The 18,606-nt window shown below is 34.8% G+C and overlaps 1 protein-coding gene across 1 annotated transcript in view; it reads right to left on the bottom strand.

Annotated features, from left to right (window-relative positions):
* Positions 1-18,606, bottom strand: part of EPHA6 (EPH receptor A6) — a gene marked incomplete at both ends in the record, with an annotated part of 451,179 nt that overhangs the window by 118,338 nt on the left and 314,235 nt on the right. Inside the window, 2 exons of the mRNA XM_083361258.1 lie at positions 27-97; positions 3,520-3,628. Of these exons, the coding sequence (XP_083217384.1) occupies positions 27-97; positions 3,520-3,628 (180 nt within the window). The remainder of the gene's footprint in view (positions 1-26; positions 98-3,519; positions 3,629-18,606) is intronic.

Below are 18,606 nucleotides of genomic sequence, written 5' to 3'. Positions count from 1 at the left end.
TTAAAAATTCATTTAGGTTTGCTTACAATTTCCATTTTGCAAATTATTTCTTCGTTTTTCTTCAGACTTCATTTTTGCCTTGATATACCACTGGCATCTTTAAGAAAACAAATACTATTTTAATGCCATAAAATGAATGATATTGAACTAATATGATACTTATATAATAACCATAAAAGTACTGCATTTGACTGAAGGAGGACTAAGAAAATCAACAATCAAATTAAGGTAGCAGTTAGCATGATTGTTATTAAAATATATTATATTTTATATAATAGATACTAAAATGTATGAAAAGGATTCCAGTAACATATCAGTTAATTAAAATTCACAGGTGTTATTTGGTGCACATATTGTTCATATCTCTTCCAAGTATACTCAAACTAGATTCCTTCCAAAGGGAAAAATTGCTTTTACACTGATATTTCTCACATATAGTTAGAAGGAAATAATTGGTGTTTAGCACTTGAGATCAGACTGATTGTTTTTGGAAGCCTTTTTTGTTTATTATCAAGGGCTTAAGTATCAAAGCAGGCTCAGGACTTTGAAATGCTTAAAATTACAATTATAATCAAAACATCACATTTTCTCATGCTTGGAAATATCTCATCATCTTATCACTTAAGGTAAAAGAGTCCTGATTACCAGCCCTGATTTACATATTGATTCAGTTTCACCTTTGCAACTTAGTAGTAAGGTTGCACATCCATGCTCTCTAGTGACCAAGAAAACAAGGTTACGTTTTGGAACAGCTGAAAAGGGATAAAGCTATTCTCTAATTAGAAGTCTTCAAATCCTGGGCAAGGTTGTGTCATGACTAAGTTATACCTGAGTACATCTTTATTTTCTCCAAACCAGCCAATATTTTGGATAACTGGGGACACCAATGTGGCAAAGTCAAAATTTGTTCATAATTCTGGGTGTTTTGTGATTGAAATACCATTGGTAGATATTTATAAGGTATAAAATCAGTTATTTTTGTTTGTTCAGTAAGTAAAAATATTTAAAGCACATATGCCAAAAAGGGTAGATACCTTTTCAAATTCTGAAATTTAGACATTCTCTGAGCAACCATAATATATCAGCTGTGGTATGCTCCATGTCATCTACAATAATTAAATATCATACACTTAAATCAGGATATAAATTTGGCAATTTTAGATCTTTGGCCAATAGCTCACAAATAAATAAGAGCTGCAAAGCCGTAATTGTTTATTATTTATAATAATATTATATAACTTGCAATCCTTACTTTGAATTATCTTTCTTATAAAGCAGCTTTAGCATTAAGTTCATGAAACAAAATTCATCTTCCAATTAACCTATTCATAACTTCACTCTAGGTTGCTCTAGTAGAATTACACAGAGGGCAAGATCACACATTCTTTATCTGCTTAAGAATTTATTGAAATATTGCATACAGTTATATACAGCTTCTCAGTTTCTACTTCCAAATCAACTGAGACGTTTTGTACAGGTGCTCTTTTGGGACAGTCTTAACAGTCATGTTGGATCAGACCAAAGATTTATATAAGCCTAATTTTCACAATGACTAAATATATGTAGGGAGCCTACCAATATAGAAAAGAGTCAACAATAACTTGTTCTTATTTGGCTACCAAAGATTTCATAATTTCACCGAACTCTGCACAATCTAAGAACATAATAACCTTCTCCTTCATTGATAATAACCTTTCTATTATTTCCACCATAATTAACTATTACATTCTATAAAATTTATCAGCTTCTCATATCCTCCAACTAATGTTTTTACAATAATGCCTTTGAAACTTTTTGTTAAGGACTGATCGTTTAGTCAAGCTGAGGTACAGATGCTTATGACCTCCTGTTTCTCCAGTCTACATAAACTCATCTGTAAGATTCAGTGTAGCATCAAACTTCATTTAGCACAAAGAAGGAATGCATTTTAAAATTTGTTTAATTCCAATAATAAATTGAGAGTTTCATGTGAGTTGTCTTATTCTGTCTCCTTTTCTTAGCATTTAAATTTTAGGAAAATAATTCATTATATTACATTGAATGTACAAAATGTAGAAAAATATAGAATGGAGAAAAACTAAAATTGTTTTGCCATGTTCCTAATATTACCTACTAAATCTAATACATATGAAGAAACTCTCATATATGTTTATTTCTCTTACCACCGTAATAACAAGCCTGAGGCATTAAACTAGAATGTTTACTGTGCATTTTTTTTCCACGATGGTAACTATTATGAGTGCATTTATTCTGATTTATTTATTTTATTTTGTTTTATCCCACCTTTATTATTTTTATATGTAATTCAAGGCAGTGAACATACATAATATTTCTTTCTCTTCCTATTTTCCCCATAACAACTCTGAAAGATGAATTGAACTGAGAGATACTGACTGGCCCAAAGAAATGTCTTAATAAAAGGATTTGCATACAATTTGAAAGTTGTCACAATTAGAGCTTTAATAGTGATATTAGCCATTTTGAATGAAGACCCTTGTTAATCATGTTGATTTTACATGTCACATGAATCACAGGAAAGTTATACCTTAAACTCAGTGTAAGGGAGAGCTGTATTTAGAAACTTCCTGAAGAAGCAGAACATAGGAACAACGTTATCCTAAGGGTCTGAAGATTACAAAAAGTTAATAAAATCTAATAAAATTGTGGAAGCCCTTTTGAGAATTCCATTCCCATCAATGAGAGAATAAAATACTTTATGTAATAATATTGTTATGGCCAATTGCTGTGCTGCGAATTCTTAGATCTGAGTAAAAGGCAACAATATTTGATAATATTCATTTTCAAGAAGTGGTTACTAAAGGGCAAAAATGAAACTGAATAAAACTAGGGCTTTAACTTATATACTAGATATCCCAACAGTAAAACTGCTAAGTTAAAAATGAAGCACTTAATATTTTTTAAACAATGAAATAACCTTAGGTTTGATAAGATGATAAGCATTCCATATTTTTTTTACTAAATTAATATCATTTTTCCTGAGGAAATGTTCTCTTCAGTGGGTGCAAAAATTCGTTAAATATTTATATTTATCAGCTTCCACTGCCTTTCAGAACCAGTTTGGAGAAACACAGAAGCTATTACTTCCTAGATTTCATTTTAAGAGACATACAAGGTTGCCACAAGTGCCTAATATTTTATTCAAATCTGGCCCATTCCTTCTGGAAAGCCCTTATTTTTCCAGCATTTACACAGATCTTTGATCTGTTACCACCAAATGGTAATAATAGTTTATGGCTGCATTCTGAAACTTCAGCAACATGGTCAGGTGCTGTGAGATTTGTTCATCATCATTTTATATAAGCAATGCAATATAGTTTTAATCTTATGTAAGTAATGCAATATAGTTTTAATCTTACATAAGTAATGCAATATAGTTTTAATATTGTCATCTATATGAAAATGGCATCTTTGTTACTTTAATCTATTATGACCAGAGATTAAACTTTAGAACGGCACATGGATACTCGGTTCCATGAGGAGTTGCAATGTCAATATTACCTTCCAGTAATGAGGAAGAAAAGAGTGAGAATGACTAGAAGAGTGAATCCACCCACAGCAGCTGTGGCAATGACCAGAATCTGCCCTTGTTCTGCTGCTATATCTGAAGCTGAAAAAACAAAAAGAAAAAATACCCAACACCAAACAGAAGTTAATTTTCGAGCAATACATATAAGGAGAAGTTACAGTCCTCTGAAAGGCTCAGACAAAAAAAACAAACAAATTTATTAAAAAGGTCTTGCTGAGATTAGTAGGATAGTTTAGCAAGCTTGAAATAAAATTTCTGGTCTAACATGGTGGCACTTTGAGAAGAAGAAATATTTTTATTGGTTCATTTTGCATGACGCTAGACAGCAATGCAGGAATATATATATAAGCAGGGCTTTTTTTGTCATAGAACGCTCAGAACGAAGTTCCGGCACCTTTTTTGGGTGGAACCTTGTAGGGTAGGCAAGGCGGGTTGTATGACATGTGTGAGTTCCGGCACCTTTTTCTTTTACAAAAAAAGCACTGTATATAAGCATTTACTCTACTATGCATTATGTACACCATTATGTACTTCCATAACACTTCAAGTTACATTATATCCTCAAGGCAATCTTGTGAGATAGGCTTTTTAAAAAGCTTGTGATCTAAGTCAGAATGTTAAACAAATACCGGCATCTTATAACACCCTGGCTCCACTGGATATATTTCGGACTGAGTATAAAAGATAAAGTGGTTTTAACATGCTTACAGGCACTGAATATGCTATACTGAGAAGGGTTTGGAGTAGCCCTACCAACTGGAAAGGAAGTGAAATGTGTTTGGTTTGTATTTTAATAGGAACCAACCTAATTCTCAGTTCCTAAACTAATTTATGTGTGAGAATGTGATTCTCTTTTGGTTTTCACACTGTTCTCAGTATTGTGATATGATACTCCAATTTTAAAAAGTCTGTATCGTTGAAAGACATGTTGAAATATGCTTAAAAGAATAGTATGAAAAAAATATGAGAGTACATATTGCACTCAGAAACAGCAAACAAATATTCACATAATACCATTTTCTCTAGAATTGAAAATTCTACCAATCCTGTCAGTAATACTGATATTGACAGAGGTACCCAATGGTTTGTGGGGAGAGGGGCAGAAAGGGCTGAAAAACTGGCTTCACTTGGAAGAAGGCATAAAGATAATTTGCCTGTGATTCATGGCTTCAAAAGTATAATGAATGGGAATATATATTGTTTATGTTGCCTATATATTAAGATATTATAGGAAGCAAGTGAAGAAAAACATCTAGCACACAGTGCTGTTTTAATTGCTTTGGTGTAAGAACAGGCAGTTAGGGTTTCCCTTATGAAAAACAGACTCAAGAGGAAGTCTGTAAGAATGAAAACTGTAGGCTAATATTATGAGCTTAAACACAAAGACTGTATTAGAGAGAACTGCAAATTCAGATAAAAAGAAATGTAATTCAAATTCAATTTGTAATGCAAACTATTACTGGATGATGAAAATTTATTATCTTACATGTGGTAATAACAGCTCATTTTATAAATTGTTCAGAATCGAGTCAGGCTGTTTAGTGACCAGATAGTAAGTATTGTATTCAAGTCTTTGACTGAATATTAAATACTTAAATTTTCAAATTTCAGGTCATTAATTATGCTGAAACTATCAATTTTACCATCCTATAATTTCTGCTCTTTAATGCCCCAATTACCTGGGGGAAAAATAAGCATAATAAAATAGTATTACATGCATTATTTTGAATTGTATCATATAGGACTCAGGACTTTATTCATTTAATCTTTCATTAGTCTAATCATAATTTTTATTAGTCCAATTAAAAGGGGGTTAGAGGGAGCTTTACATCAGCCAAGACTTCACAGCACTGCTTTGAATTTTCTTTCTGTTCCTCAGGCCCCATAAGAGACCAGGTTATCTTAAAAAGAGCTATTGGATGGCATTTTGCAGTGCAATAGAAGCATAAAAATAATCACATTTTGCCATCTTTATGACCAAAGATTAGGCCCTAGTATGAGTTTGTACATGAGTTTAGCTGGACGTTGTCTTTCTCCATTAGCACGCTAAGTATTTGTTCTGATGCTTCATTCTCAGGGATCTTCAGAAAAACTAAGGACATGTTGGATCCACTTAGTTTCCTGAGAATACTTGAGGATTTCATGAGTCTCTGGTGAGCAATTAAGATTCCTGAATGGGAAGTATTGGCAATTTTGGACAGGATTACATTTGAACACCTCCTAGACTCTAAGTTCTTACTCAATGAGCACTTTAACCAAGAAAACCTTTCCACTAATCCATCTTGTGGTACCAATTAGTCCTTATCTCAATTATGATTCAGTGTTCAGTTCTGCCTGTAATAGGACTGAGGGAAAGATTAGTTTTTTACCCAATTATTTGCAAGTGAATTTGGAACTGGTTGTCAACCATTTCTGAGAAAAAGTTCCTGAATATTACACCCACACCCTCACCCCTGAAATCTGTTTCTTTTTCTCTTATTATAATATAAAAGTCTCATTTATTTTACATTCTGTGTATTTCTCTTTTGTATCTCTTTTCTGTTTAACATGTGTAAAGAAAGTTTTGTGTGCCTCCAAACTAGAAAACTAGAAAATTTAATTTTGGATATTTGTTCAAGAATATTATGACAGAGATGTTTGTTTATGAATATCATGGCAATATCATTCCCTCCATCTCTACTATCTCTACACATCTATATTTTTAATATATAATATTTTATTTATAAAGGTACTGAGAAATTTGTATTGTAATAGTTTAAAGATTACCAAAATATTTATTATTTTATAATATTTCAAGTATTCACATTGTTGTAGAAACATGATGCAAAGGGTCACTTCTTTGAGGCTTATGTACTATTTACATATGTAGTAAAATAAAATATAAACCTACTTGGATTTGTTAATTATCACCTACACAATGCAACAATGTCTATTTCTATGCAATACTTATCCACCTGAGGCCTTAATTACTATAAATACAAATAATTAAAGGGAATCAGTATATGCAACAATGGAATAAGTAGTTAAGTTTTTCAAATTAAGAAACTTAATGTGACTGGAATACAGCCATAGCTGAGTTGCTGCTCCTATTGTTCCAGTAAGCAGACTCCAGAATTTTGTTTTATTTTATCAGGGTACCAATACTAGATAACTACTACCTGCTCTCATTTTTTTCTCTTATTTTTTAAGGTGAAAAGGTGGTGGGTCTACAAATGTAAGAAGCCCTGAAGGAAATGAAATATCTATCCAGTCAGCTTGCGTGTCTGGATATGTTAACAAAATCACATTGGTCTTTCTTATGGATTACCTGTGATATAATATAATTCCAGTCTTGATATTGTTGGACTTCACAATAGATTTTCATACCCAGTGCTTTTTTTGTAAAAGAAAAAGGTGCCGGAACTCACACATGTCATACAACCCGCCTTGCCTACCCTACAAGGTTCCATCCCAAAAAGGTGCCGGAACTCCATTCTGAGCGTTCTATGAGAAAAAAAGCCCTGTTCATACCACTATTCATAAAACTACTAAGCACCATAAAGCTTTCTGTTAAGGGCTGCCACAATTTTCAGATGACAGTTTGTTTCTTATTCTTATATGATGGTTCTGGGAGAAACAGTCCATCATTATAGGATCAGGGACAATCAGTATAAAGATACTTAATTGTATATATCTTTTTAAAAATATTTATTAATCATTTTAAAAAAGAAGAAAAGAGCAATAAAAAGAAAGGGAAGAGAAAATAAAAATGATATGGAAATATAATATCAATAGGCATACGATGGAATTACCAATATTGTACAGTTAATACTCAATATATTGTTGATGAACAATTAACCAAAAAACAGAGTAATATAAATTTGAATATTTAGATTATTTTAACTACATGAGAAAGGATTTGAATCTCTGAGCTAAGTGTCAGATTCTCCAGTTTGTTGTTGTAGAATATGCCCCCCAAAAGGTAAAATCACAGTAGATAAATATTAGTTTCTAATTTCCCCTTTGTTGTTCTTTATAAAGATGTAACATTTTGTGTATCTCTGATTTCAGTTCTTTAGTCAATTCTTTCCCTCTTTACAACCATATTTTAAATACTTATATATGGTTATGTTATGAATTAATTTGATTTGATAAAATATCTATTCTAAGTATATGGTGTTTACTGCATATTTTCCAAGTTAAAGTTCTCAGTCTAATATCTTTAGTAGTGTATCTTTTTTTCCAATGTGAAGACAACCCAGCTGTATCAAAATATATGTTAGAACAATGTTGATTAACTGATTCCATGAAACCAGAAGACTGGAATACTTTTCTCTTTTAGAAAGTATGGATATCTTCTGTTTATTCTACTACAGCATGAAAAAATAACTTGAAATTAAATTTAAAAAATGCATATTTATTAATATTTTGACCATTCAGCCATTGGGTAAGCTTTATCAGCTCAATATTATCTGTTAGCTACATGCTTTAGTTATTGCAAATTGACATCTGTCAGCCAGCAGACCCTCCAGCAGAGTGAAAAATAGGAAAATTGACAGAAAGACAGCTGGACAGATAAAAGAGAGCAGCTGTAAGACACACAGATACAAACTGTTGTGATTGGAGCTCTAATGGAAATGAATTAATGTCAGTGTCAGAATCCATTTATATCATATTCATAAATGGAATGTTTCAAACATATCCCATGGATTCTGCCATCTCCGGAAGAGAAGAGGATAGATGTGTATTGAACCGGCAATAGGCATTTCAAAGGAAAGGAGAAGCCTTTTGAACTGGGGAAACAAAAGGGGGGGCTAGCATCTGGCTTTTGTCATGGTAGACAGCAATAAACAAAAGGGTCCTAACTTCCTTTTCCCCACGAGATGGATGATACGAGAGGAAGGATGGGGGGGACTGACCAAATGGGGATTAAGGGGGGTTAAACCGGGAACTCTTTATAAGGATTTACATCGTGGAACCATTAAGCCCTGTCTCATTTCCTACAACCGAGCATGTCATAGTAAAGATTTCTTTTGGACTAAAAACCTGACTCCAAGAGTTTTGTCTTCCTAAGACGTGGTTTGGGGTGGGTCCTGACAGTCAGGAGTATAGATAAATGCAAAAGGCATTATAAAGAACAAATTTTTTTGCTATTTTTAAAGGCATGGGCCAAGATATGATTAAATAAGCTTTTTCCTTCTTCATATTCTACCTATTAAATCCTACTGAAGAAAACTTTAAAATGATACAAAACAATTAGGATAATCATTAAACTGACCACAGATTCAAAATGTTTGGCATTGTAGATAATTACTTCAATCACTTGCATTTTATTATAACAGTCATAGTGTTACATTCAAGAATGGGAAATTTGCATTGATCTAATGATTTAACTGGTCCCTAATTCAAGAGTGTCATCCAGAACTAGATGGACTACAGTCTGAACAAGAAAGAATAGCCACTTCCAAATGAGATGGACAGCATGTAAATGTAATAAATAAATAGATAAAAAGTGTTCTCACTATGGAACCATGGCATCTCTCTGGAGCCACTTAAGCAGACTCAGACAAGCTACATTCATGTAGCCCATTTTCACACACACACACACACATACACACACACACACACACACACACAAAACACACAGGGTTCTCTCACAGACATCTCCATATTACTTTCTCAGATATACAGTATATGTCCATGCACACTTACCTCCTCTTACATACCATTTTCTTTCTTTCTTACTTCACAAATGCAGACTCATATATACTCTCATTTAGATACCCTTCTTTATACTTACACACTTACCTCACACTGGACGCAACTCTAGATATTCACACATAAGTACAGAGACATCCCCTTCATGGATTACTGCCTTGTCGTGGCGAAGGGGCTTGCGTAATTCAATGAAGCTATGAGCTATGCCGTGCAGGGCCACCCAAGACGGACAGGTCATAGCAGAGAGTTCTGACAAAACGTGATCCACTGGAGAAGGAAATGGCAACCCACTCCAGTATCTTTGCCATGAAAACCCTATGGACAGTACCAAAAGACAAAACGATATGACGCTGTAAGATGAGCCCCTCAGGTCGGAAGGCGTCCAATATGCTACTGGGGAAGAGCAGAGGGCTAGTACTAGTAGTGCCAGAAAGAATGAAGCGACTGGGGAAGGCGTCCAATATGCTACTGGGGAAGAGCAGAGGGCTAGTACTAGTAGTGCCAGAAAGAATGAAGCGACTGGTCCAAAGCCGAAAGGATGCTCAGCTGTGGATATGTCTGGTGGTGAAAGGAAAGTCCGATGCTGTAAAGATTTTTTCTCCATAGGAACCTGGAATGTAAGATCCATGAATCAAGGAAAGCTGGACGTGGTCAAACAAGAGATGACAAGACTGAACATCGACATCTTAGGTATCAGTGAACTAAAATGGACAGGAATGGGTGAATTTAATTCAGATGACCATCAGGTATACTACTGCGGGCAAGAATCCCTCAGAAGAAATGGAGTAGCCTTCATAATCAATAAAAGAGTAGGAAAAGCAATACTGGGATACAATCCTCAAAATGACAGAATGATCTCAGTTCGAATCCAAGGCAAATCATTCAATATCACAGTAGTCCAAGTCGATGCCCCAACCACCGGTGCTGAAGAGGATGAAATTGACCGGTTCTACGAAGCCCTACAGCACCTTATAGAACTAACATCCAAAAATGATGTCCTTATCATCATGGGGGATTGGAATGCTAAAGTAGGAAGCCAAAAGATAAGCGGAATAACAGGCAAGTTTGGCCTTGGAGTACAAAATGAAGCAGAGCACAGGCTGATGGAATTTTGTCAAGAGAATACGATGGTCATAGCAAACACTCTTTTCCAACAACCCAAGAGACGGCTCTAGACATGGACATCACCAGATGGTCAACACAGAAATCAGATTGACTATATGCTCTGCAGCCAAAGATGGAGAAGCTCTATACAGTCAGTAAAAACAAGACCAGGAGCTGACTGTGGCTCAGACCATGAGCTTCTCATTGCAAAGTTTAGGCTTAAATTGAGGAAAGTAGGGAAAAGCGCTAGGCCAGCCAGGTATGAATTAAATCATATCCCTGATGAATATACAGTAGAGGTGACAAATAGATTGAAAGAATTAGATATGATAGACAGGGAGCCTGAAGAACTATGGACAGAGGTTCACAACATTGTACAACAGGTAGCAACCAAAACCATCCCAAAGAAAAAGAAATGCAAGAAAGCAAAATGGCTGTCTGAGGAAGCTTTGCAAATAGCTGAGGAAAGGAGGGAAGTGAAAGGCAAGGGAGAAAAAGAAAGATACGCCCAATTGAATGCAGAATTCCAGAGAATAGCTAGAAGAGATAAGAATGCCTTCTTAAATGAACAGTGCAAAGAAATAGAAGAAAACAATAGAATAGGGAGGACCAGAGATCTTTTCAAGAAAATTGGAGAGATGAAGGGAACGTTCAATGCAAAAATGGGCATGATAAAGGACCAAAATGGCAGGGACCTAACAGAGGCAGAAGAGATTAAGAAGAGGTGGCAAAATTACACAGAAGAACTATACAAGAATGAGCTTAATGTCCCTGATAATCACAATGAGGTGGTCACTGACCTCGAGCCAGACATCCTAGAATGTGAAGTGAAGTGGGCCTTAGAAAAGCTGAGCAACAACAAAGCTAGTGGAGGTGACAGTATTCCAGCTGAACTATTCAAAATCTTAAAAGACGATGCAGTAAAAGTGCTACACTCAATTTGCCAGCAAATTTGGAAAACTCAACAGTGGCCACAGGTTTGGAAAAGATCAGTTTACATTCCAATTCCAAAGAAAGGCAGTGCCAAAGAATGTTCAAACTATCGCACCATTTCACTCATTTCTCATGCTACTAAAGTTATGCTTAAAATCCTACAAGCTAGACTCCAGCAGTATGTGGATCGAGAACTACCAGAAGTACAGGCAGGATTTCCAAGAGGCAGAGGAACTAGAGATCAAATTGCCAACATACGCTGGATCATGGAGAAAGCTAGAGAGTTCCAGAAAAACATCTACTTCTGCTTCATTAACTATGTGAAAGCCTTTGACTGTGTGGATCATAACAAACTGTGGCAAGTCCTTAAAGATATGGGTGTACCAGACCATCTTATTTGTCTCTTGAGAAACCTATATGTGGGCCAAGAAGCAAAATTGAGAACTGGACACGGAACCACTGATTGGTTCAAATTTGGGAAAGGAGTCCGGCAAGGCTGTATACTGTCGCCTTGCCTATTTAACTTATATGCAGAGCACATCATGAGAAAGGCAGGGCTAGATGAATCAAAAGTTGGAATTAAGATTGCCGGAAGAAATATCAACAACCTAAGATATGCAGACGATACCACTCTAATGGCAGAAAGTGAAGAAGAACTGAAGAGTCTCTTGTTACGGGTGAAGGAGAGTGCAAAGGTTGGGTTTAAACTAAACATTAAGAATACCAAGATCATGGCATCCAGCCCTCTCAATTCCTGGCAAATAGATGGGGAAGAAATGGAGGTAGTGACAGATTTTATTTTCCTGGGCTCCAAGATCACTGCAGATGGGGACTGTAGCCAAGAAATTAAAAGACGCTTGCTCCTCGGGAGGAAAGCCATGGCAAATCTAGACAGCACACTAAAAAGCAGAGACATCACCCTGTCAACAAAAGTGCATATAGTCAAGGCTATGGTCTTCCCAGTTGCAATGTAGGGCTGTGAAAGTTGGACCATAAGAAAGGCTGAGCGCCAAAGAATTGAGGCCTTTGAACTATGGTGCTGGAGAAGACTCCTGCGAGTCCCTTGGACTGCAAGGCGATCAAACCAGTCAGTCCTAGAGGAGATCAACCCTGACTGCTCTTTAGAAGGCCAGATCCTGAAGCTAAAACTCAAATACTTTGGCCACCTAATGAGAAGGAAGGACTCACTGGAGAAGAGCCTAATGCTGGGAAAGATTGTGGGCAATAGAAGAAGGGGACGACAGAGAACGAGGTGGCTGGATGGAGTTACTGAAGCAGTAGGCGTGAGCTTAAATGGACTCCAGAAGATGGTAGAATTTTACGTTGTCCCACAGAAATAAGGTTTTAAAGAATTATCACTGAAATTGTTGATTTTTTTTCTTTATAAAGCTTAGTACTTTGGGATGATTGTTGTTAGGAAGAAACGGTCTTCTGACCCTCCTAAAAAGAACCCCCCCCCTTTGTCTCCGAGAATGGAGTCTGACTTGAAAAAGTTTCCATTTCCACAATAAGATAAGGCTTCTTTGAGGTTTGGGACCATATGAGATCAGGCAGCGGAACTGCATCCTGTGTATAGAGTTCCCTCTTCTGTAGAATTATGGAAATAAAGTTCAGCTATTAGCTGGATTAATAAGAAGGAATCCATACTGATTAAATATCAGCATAGAAGCTACTTTCTTTCTTTTTAGTGACAGATTAAGAGATACAGAAAGTGAAGTTGTATCAGTCTCTCATGATGCATATACAACAACTTGTTTCTTGTAGCTGTTGCATATTTTACAGTTTAACCACAAGGAAAATATTGATTGATTTGATTTGATCAATGCAGCAGATTTTAAGAGGCTCTTTTGCTCTAGTGATCAAATCAAATCAATCAATATTTTCCTTGTGGTTATAGACATGTATAATTTGATCCACAGTATTAAGCTATTCTTAGTTTCTTCAAAATTGAGGAAACATTCCAGTCATTTCTTAAACTCCCTAATTTCTTTTTCCAAATATTGTACAAAACCTCCTTGTTATTCCCTATATATTTCTTCTTGCCTTTTCTTTTATTTTCTGTGTGACTCCCAAATATGATATATTTGCATGGAAGATTACCGCAGTCTAATTCCTTGGATGTTTTGTGAACTCTGAATCTGCACTTTCAGTGTATCTGAAGAGCACCTTACTGGGGAAAGCAATACTAGTGGAATTAATACCATTCCTTTGTTTAGCTACATTGCCATATCATATATGTTTCGCGTTCATTTTTTTTGTGATAGTAGCAATTTGGGATTTTTGACAATGATTCTTTGTAACTTTTGTCGTAATCTTCTGAGGGTCAATCAAGCTAATATCAAGAATCACATTATTATTAAAAGAGAGAAAAGATTGTTAGAAGACAGTGAGATTTAAAGAGGAGAAAACCCAATTATGAAAGGAGGGATGAATGTGTGTGAAAGATTTTATTCTATTCCCTTTATAGTAGCCTGGATAGATTCCATTTTAAATAGAAACATTGGAGCAAGCGCACAGTCGTATGGCTTATAGCTCCTCCAGTTGGCCTCTTAAGGTATATATATGCACTGATAAAGAAGGAAGATTGTGCACAGCTTTTATGTGTATATCTATGACCACACAGATAATCAATGAAATCCAGTGTCACTGAGTGAAGTTTCTTGTTCTTCCTTCTGTGCTCCCACAATTCCAGATGCTGCTTATAAATCACTTTTTCTACATGACTTATCTCTTTGATTGTTTTGATATTTATTTCTATGTATATACTAACTTATATCTATGCAGTAGTCTACTGATATATACACCAATTTCAATAAATCAGATTGTCTTTTAATTCACATCTAAAGCTTTTAAATGTGCTATTGGCTATTAATACTTTTTGTGCATGAGTACATATTTGACTACTCATACAGTATAAAAACTACATACTCTTTCATTAATTAGCTTTTAAAATTACTCCTGCAGTGCAAGACAATTCTCTTTCTGCTTCATGCACCACCATTAATAATTATTCCTGAATTTCTGACTGCTCTACATATTAATGTATCTAATTCCATCCTAAATAATTGAAATAGCATAGATTGCATTCCACCCAGAAAAATAGGAAATGCAGATTGTCCACTGGAAGAAGCAGTAATCAACTTTTAAACTTTTTGTATACCTTATTTTCTGCCATATGTAATGTACATAAAATAGAGATTTTTAATAAATATTTTACCATTTTTTCATAATAGTCATTATCCCATACTTTTCAGAAATTATTTTTATTTACTTATTTACACTACTTCTAACACACCCTAGAGCCAGAGGATATAGCAACATATAATCTATGTATCTATGTCTATAATATCTATATCATCAGTCATCTTCATAAAATCTAACAATTAAATACACAAAGTCAAAGTCCCACTCAAAATTGCAAGGAGTAAAAGATTTGTTGAAATAATATAGAGTACTGTATATTATGAATTATATCTTTTTATTTCACATAGAAATCATTTGCCAGACCTACAAAAGGATTAATAATCCAGTTTCATTCATGTTTGTTTCGGCCTTTGTTCCTGTACTGATCTGCAATCATGACTTTATAATACTATCTTTTCCTTGTGTTTTAAAGCCATATGTTCATGAGAGATTGTTAGATTCGTGAGAAATTGCTAGAAGCTGATTTTTACTGCAGACATATTTGAAAATCTATAATTATAACTAAAAATGATACAAACTATAAAAGTATTTCTAAATTTCTTTACAATACTGAAAATAATTGCTCAGACCAACCTCTCATATAAACTGCCACATTCTACATACCTACATACATTTCTCTTTTCAGCCCTATGGGTGGTATACGTCCAGTGGTGGGACTCAAATAAGTGAACAACTGGTTCTCTGTGCGGATGCCGCTTTTGGAAGTCCATTCTGGCAACAAAAAAGTATCTATTGGTTCTGCTGAATATGTCTTCCTCTGTATATGTCTTCCTCAATCTCAGGTCCTCTACCAGAGGCCTGGGAAATTGAGGATTCTATGCAGGATCTTAGCTGTTCCTTAATTGGTTTGAGAGAGCTTTGATGTTATTCCCAGCATGTGTTGCAACCTAAGCTGTTGTTTCCCATATTAGGAGTCACCTGTGTGCTCCCACCATGACTAATGTTGTGTAGTGAGTTCTTTGTAGGCAGTAAGCGAGATGAGAGGTTGCAAACAGGAACATTGCTTTATTGAGGCAAACAGGAACAGAACTGAAACAGAGGCTTATGCACAGCTACTTATACGGTTGGCCACTAGGTGGCAGCCAATAGGTTTAAAGGAGCCCATTCCCGCCCCAAATCAACCAATGATCTTCTTGGAGAAAGCAAGTCTGGCTTAGTCAGTGATCGTTACACAGACACACCAATTGAGCAACCTTAAGCAGCATTCAAACAGACACGTGAAACAGTTTAAGTAAAATCCCAATATATTACAACTACAACACTTTGGCCTTTACTTTCCACATTCTCTCTAGTTCCTCCTTCAGGCCCTGATACTTCTTTGCCTTTTTATATTTCTTCCTGATGTTACTGTCACTTGGCACTCCTACACCTATCACTACCTCTATTTTTTATTTCTTGTTTATTATTGTGATATCTAGTTGATTGACTGGTACCTGCCTGTCCATCTGGATGACTCATGGAATTTTAGCCTTGTTTTAGCCTATGTCTGTGTAATCTTCCATCTGGACTTAGCAGGATCTAGCCCGTATACTGCAGATATTCCTGTACACAATGGTTGTATGATTCAGTGAATGCTGTTCCTGCTTGTATCTTACATCCTGCACCTATCTCTATGTCCTCTTTGCACAGTTTGCACCTTGGGTCCTGTTTGGTATACCCCTACTTCTATGGATGTGATGGCTAGTGCCTATTCTTGTGCTGCTATGATCAATGCCACAGTGCTGTCTTTTAGTTCAGACATTCCAGCCACATCCCGAGTGTCTACCATCTTCAGCTATCTCTAGATGATATATCCTATGTAGGGTCTTGATTTGCTATGGTACTACCTCTGCTTGATCTTTCTCCCATATCTGTTACTATCTCAGGCATTCTCTTGGCAATTCACCTTTGGGTGCCAACTTATTTATATATTCTTGGATTCTATAGGTTTTATCTAGACAGGATTTTTGTCACACATCAAACCATGTCTGCCCATTTTTTGCCAGGTACAGCTTCTGAGTGTTGGTCTTAGGGTGGAAATCTCTGTATGTTGTATGTAACTATTGCAAAAGCCTTATCTGCTGAAGTCATAATCTGTAGCTTAAATTTATACTGCTCAAAAAAATAAAGGGAACACTTAAACAACACAATGTACTGTATCTAATAGTAGGATGTCTTATTTTGTGTTCCCTTTATTTTTTTGAGCAGTATACATTGAGCTTTGAGAAAATTTTAATCTAATATATGGCAGTACTAATCTAAATAACTAGTTAATTATATCACTTATAATTTATACAACACATATAGGTTTTATCATTTTAAAAATTAAGATATTTGGAAATTTTAAGAACTTTCTAGATATAAGCTATACAACTACAATTTATGAATGTATTACAAGTTGTTCTTGCTCCTTCATGATAAATCTTTATATACCAATTTCTCCACTATCCATTCCTGAGGTATACTTTTAGTTTCATATATAGTAGCATAAATACTGCATGCACATTCTTTGTTTCGGCTTTGGCTGAATTAAATAAAATGTATAGCATCATTTCCACACAAAAGATTTGGAGACTGTAGCTCCAATTCTATCCTTCTGCTGTGTCCCTTAATCAGTTATTTGGATTTAAGGCATAAGAAAGGAGAAAAACTGCTGGCAGTGGGGACTATGGGAAAGTTTTCTTTTTTTTTAAAAATAAATAAAACATTAGCATTTATTAAAATACATTCAAATGGAGAAAAATAATTATTTTTTGTAAACATGTCATTAATTTTCTAATTTTACAATCATAAATACTCAATAAACAATGTGTTGTCTGGGTCTATTGGTAATTCAGTGGTACATATTAACTTTCTCAGTCTAGTTCCAATACTACACCATCCAGTGGTTCCTTGATCTGCTCTTCTGGTGGTATGCATTTTTCCACATTGGGAAATACAATTCTTGTTACTGTTAATACATATACAATTAAATATAGACATCTTCTGGTATTATTTTTCTGGTATTATACATAATATTGATAATGTCAGTTTATAATATCTTTTCTAGCCAAAACATGTCTCAATTGCATTTGCACTTAAAATCCATTTGTTCAATCAGTATCCTGTTTTTCCTGCTTTTTTTTAAAAAAATAATAATTTCCCATCAATGTTCAAAATATCTCTATCACTTATAATTTTCTCATAATACATTATATTTGGGTAAGCAAAAGCTTCCCTTATTCAAACCCTTTTAGAATTTTCATATTTCCCATCTCATAACAAAATATAATATTCTAGTTAGAAATCCTATCCTTCTAGTTATAATAATACTTTTATTTCTAACAGTTATCTATTTTCTTAACCACATTCAAACATCTGTTTAATAATATAATATCCTCTCTCTATCACTGATCATTTTCTCATAGTAAATTATATTTGGGTAACCAAAAGTTTCCCTTATTCAGACCTTCTTGGCATGGCGCCCGACCTCCGCTCCTTCCGACACGATCTGAAAACGCATTTATTTGAACAAGCCGGCTTGGCCTGATGGGGGGGTGGGTTGGGTTTTTTTATTGTTCTTAATATTTGTATTTATTGTTTTTTACCTTGGGCATTATGTTTAATTCCTTTTAACTTTTGTATTTTTTGTATTTTATACATTTGCCCTGTTCACTGCCCTGAGTCCTTCGGGAGAAGGGCTGTATATAAATAAAATTATTATTATTATTATTTTCATATTTCACGTTTCATATCAAAATATAGTATTCTAGTTGCATATCCTATCTTTCTAGTTATAGTAATACTTTTATTTCTAACAATTATCTATTCTCTTAACAATGTTCAAACATCTATTTAATAATATAATGTCCCATCTAATGGGTCAAAACCTCTATTTTTTTCATTCTTACTCTGGCTTTCTTCCTTTGCCAATTAACTTTCCAAGTCAATGCATTTGAGTCCTCAAGTATTTCTTCCCCTATTTTTATGTATTGTTTGAAGTAACAAAGGCAATTTGATTAAAATATTTTTGGAAGAGTCCTCAGCCCATTTATATTCATTAAACAGCCTTCCTCTTTCTCCAATTTTCCACAGTTCCCCTGATAGCTTTATCTTCTGTTCAATCAGCTCTTCTTCCTTATCCTCAAATGTGTTCTGAGATC

This window comes from Vipera ursinii, assembly GCF_947247035.1.
Source record: "Vipera ursinii genome assembly, chromosome: 4".
NCBI classification, from domain to species: domain Eukaryota; kingdom Metazoa; phylum Chordata; class Lepidosauria; order Squamata; family Viperidae; genus Vipera; species Vipera ursinii.
This window is presented reverse-complemented; position numbering and strand designations above follow the sequence as displayed.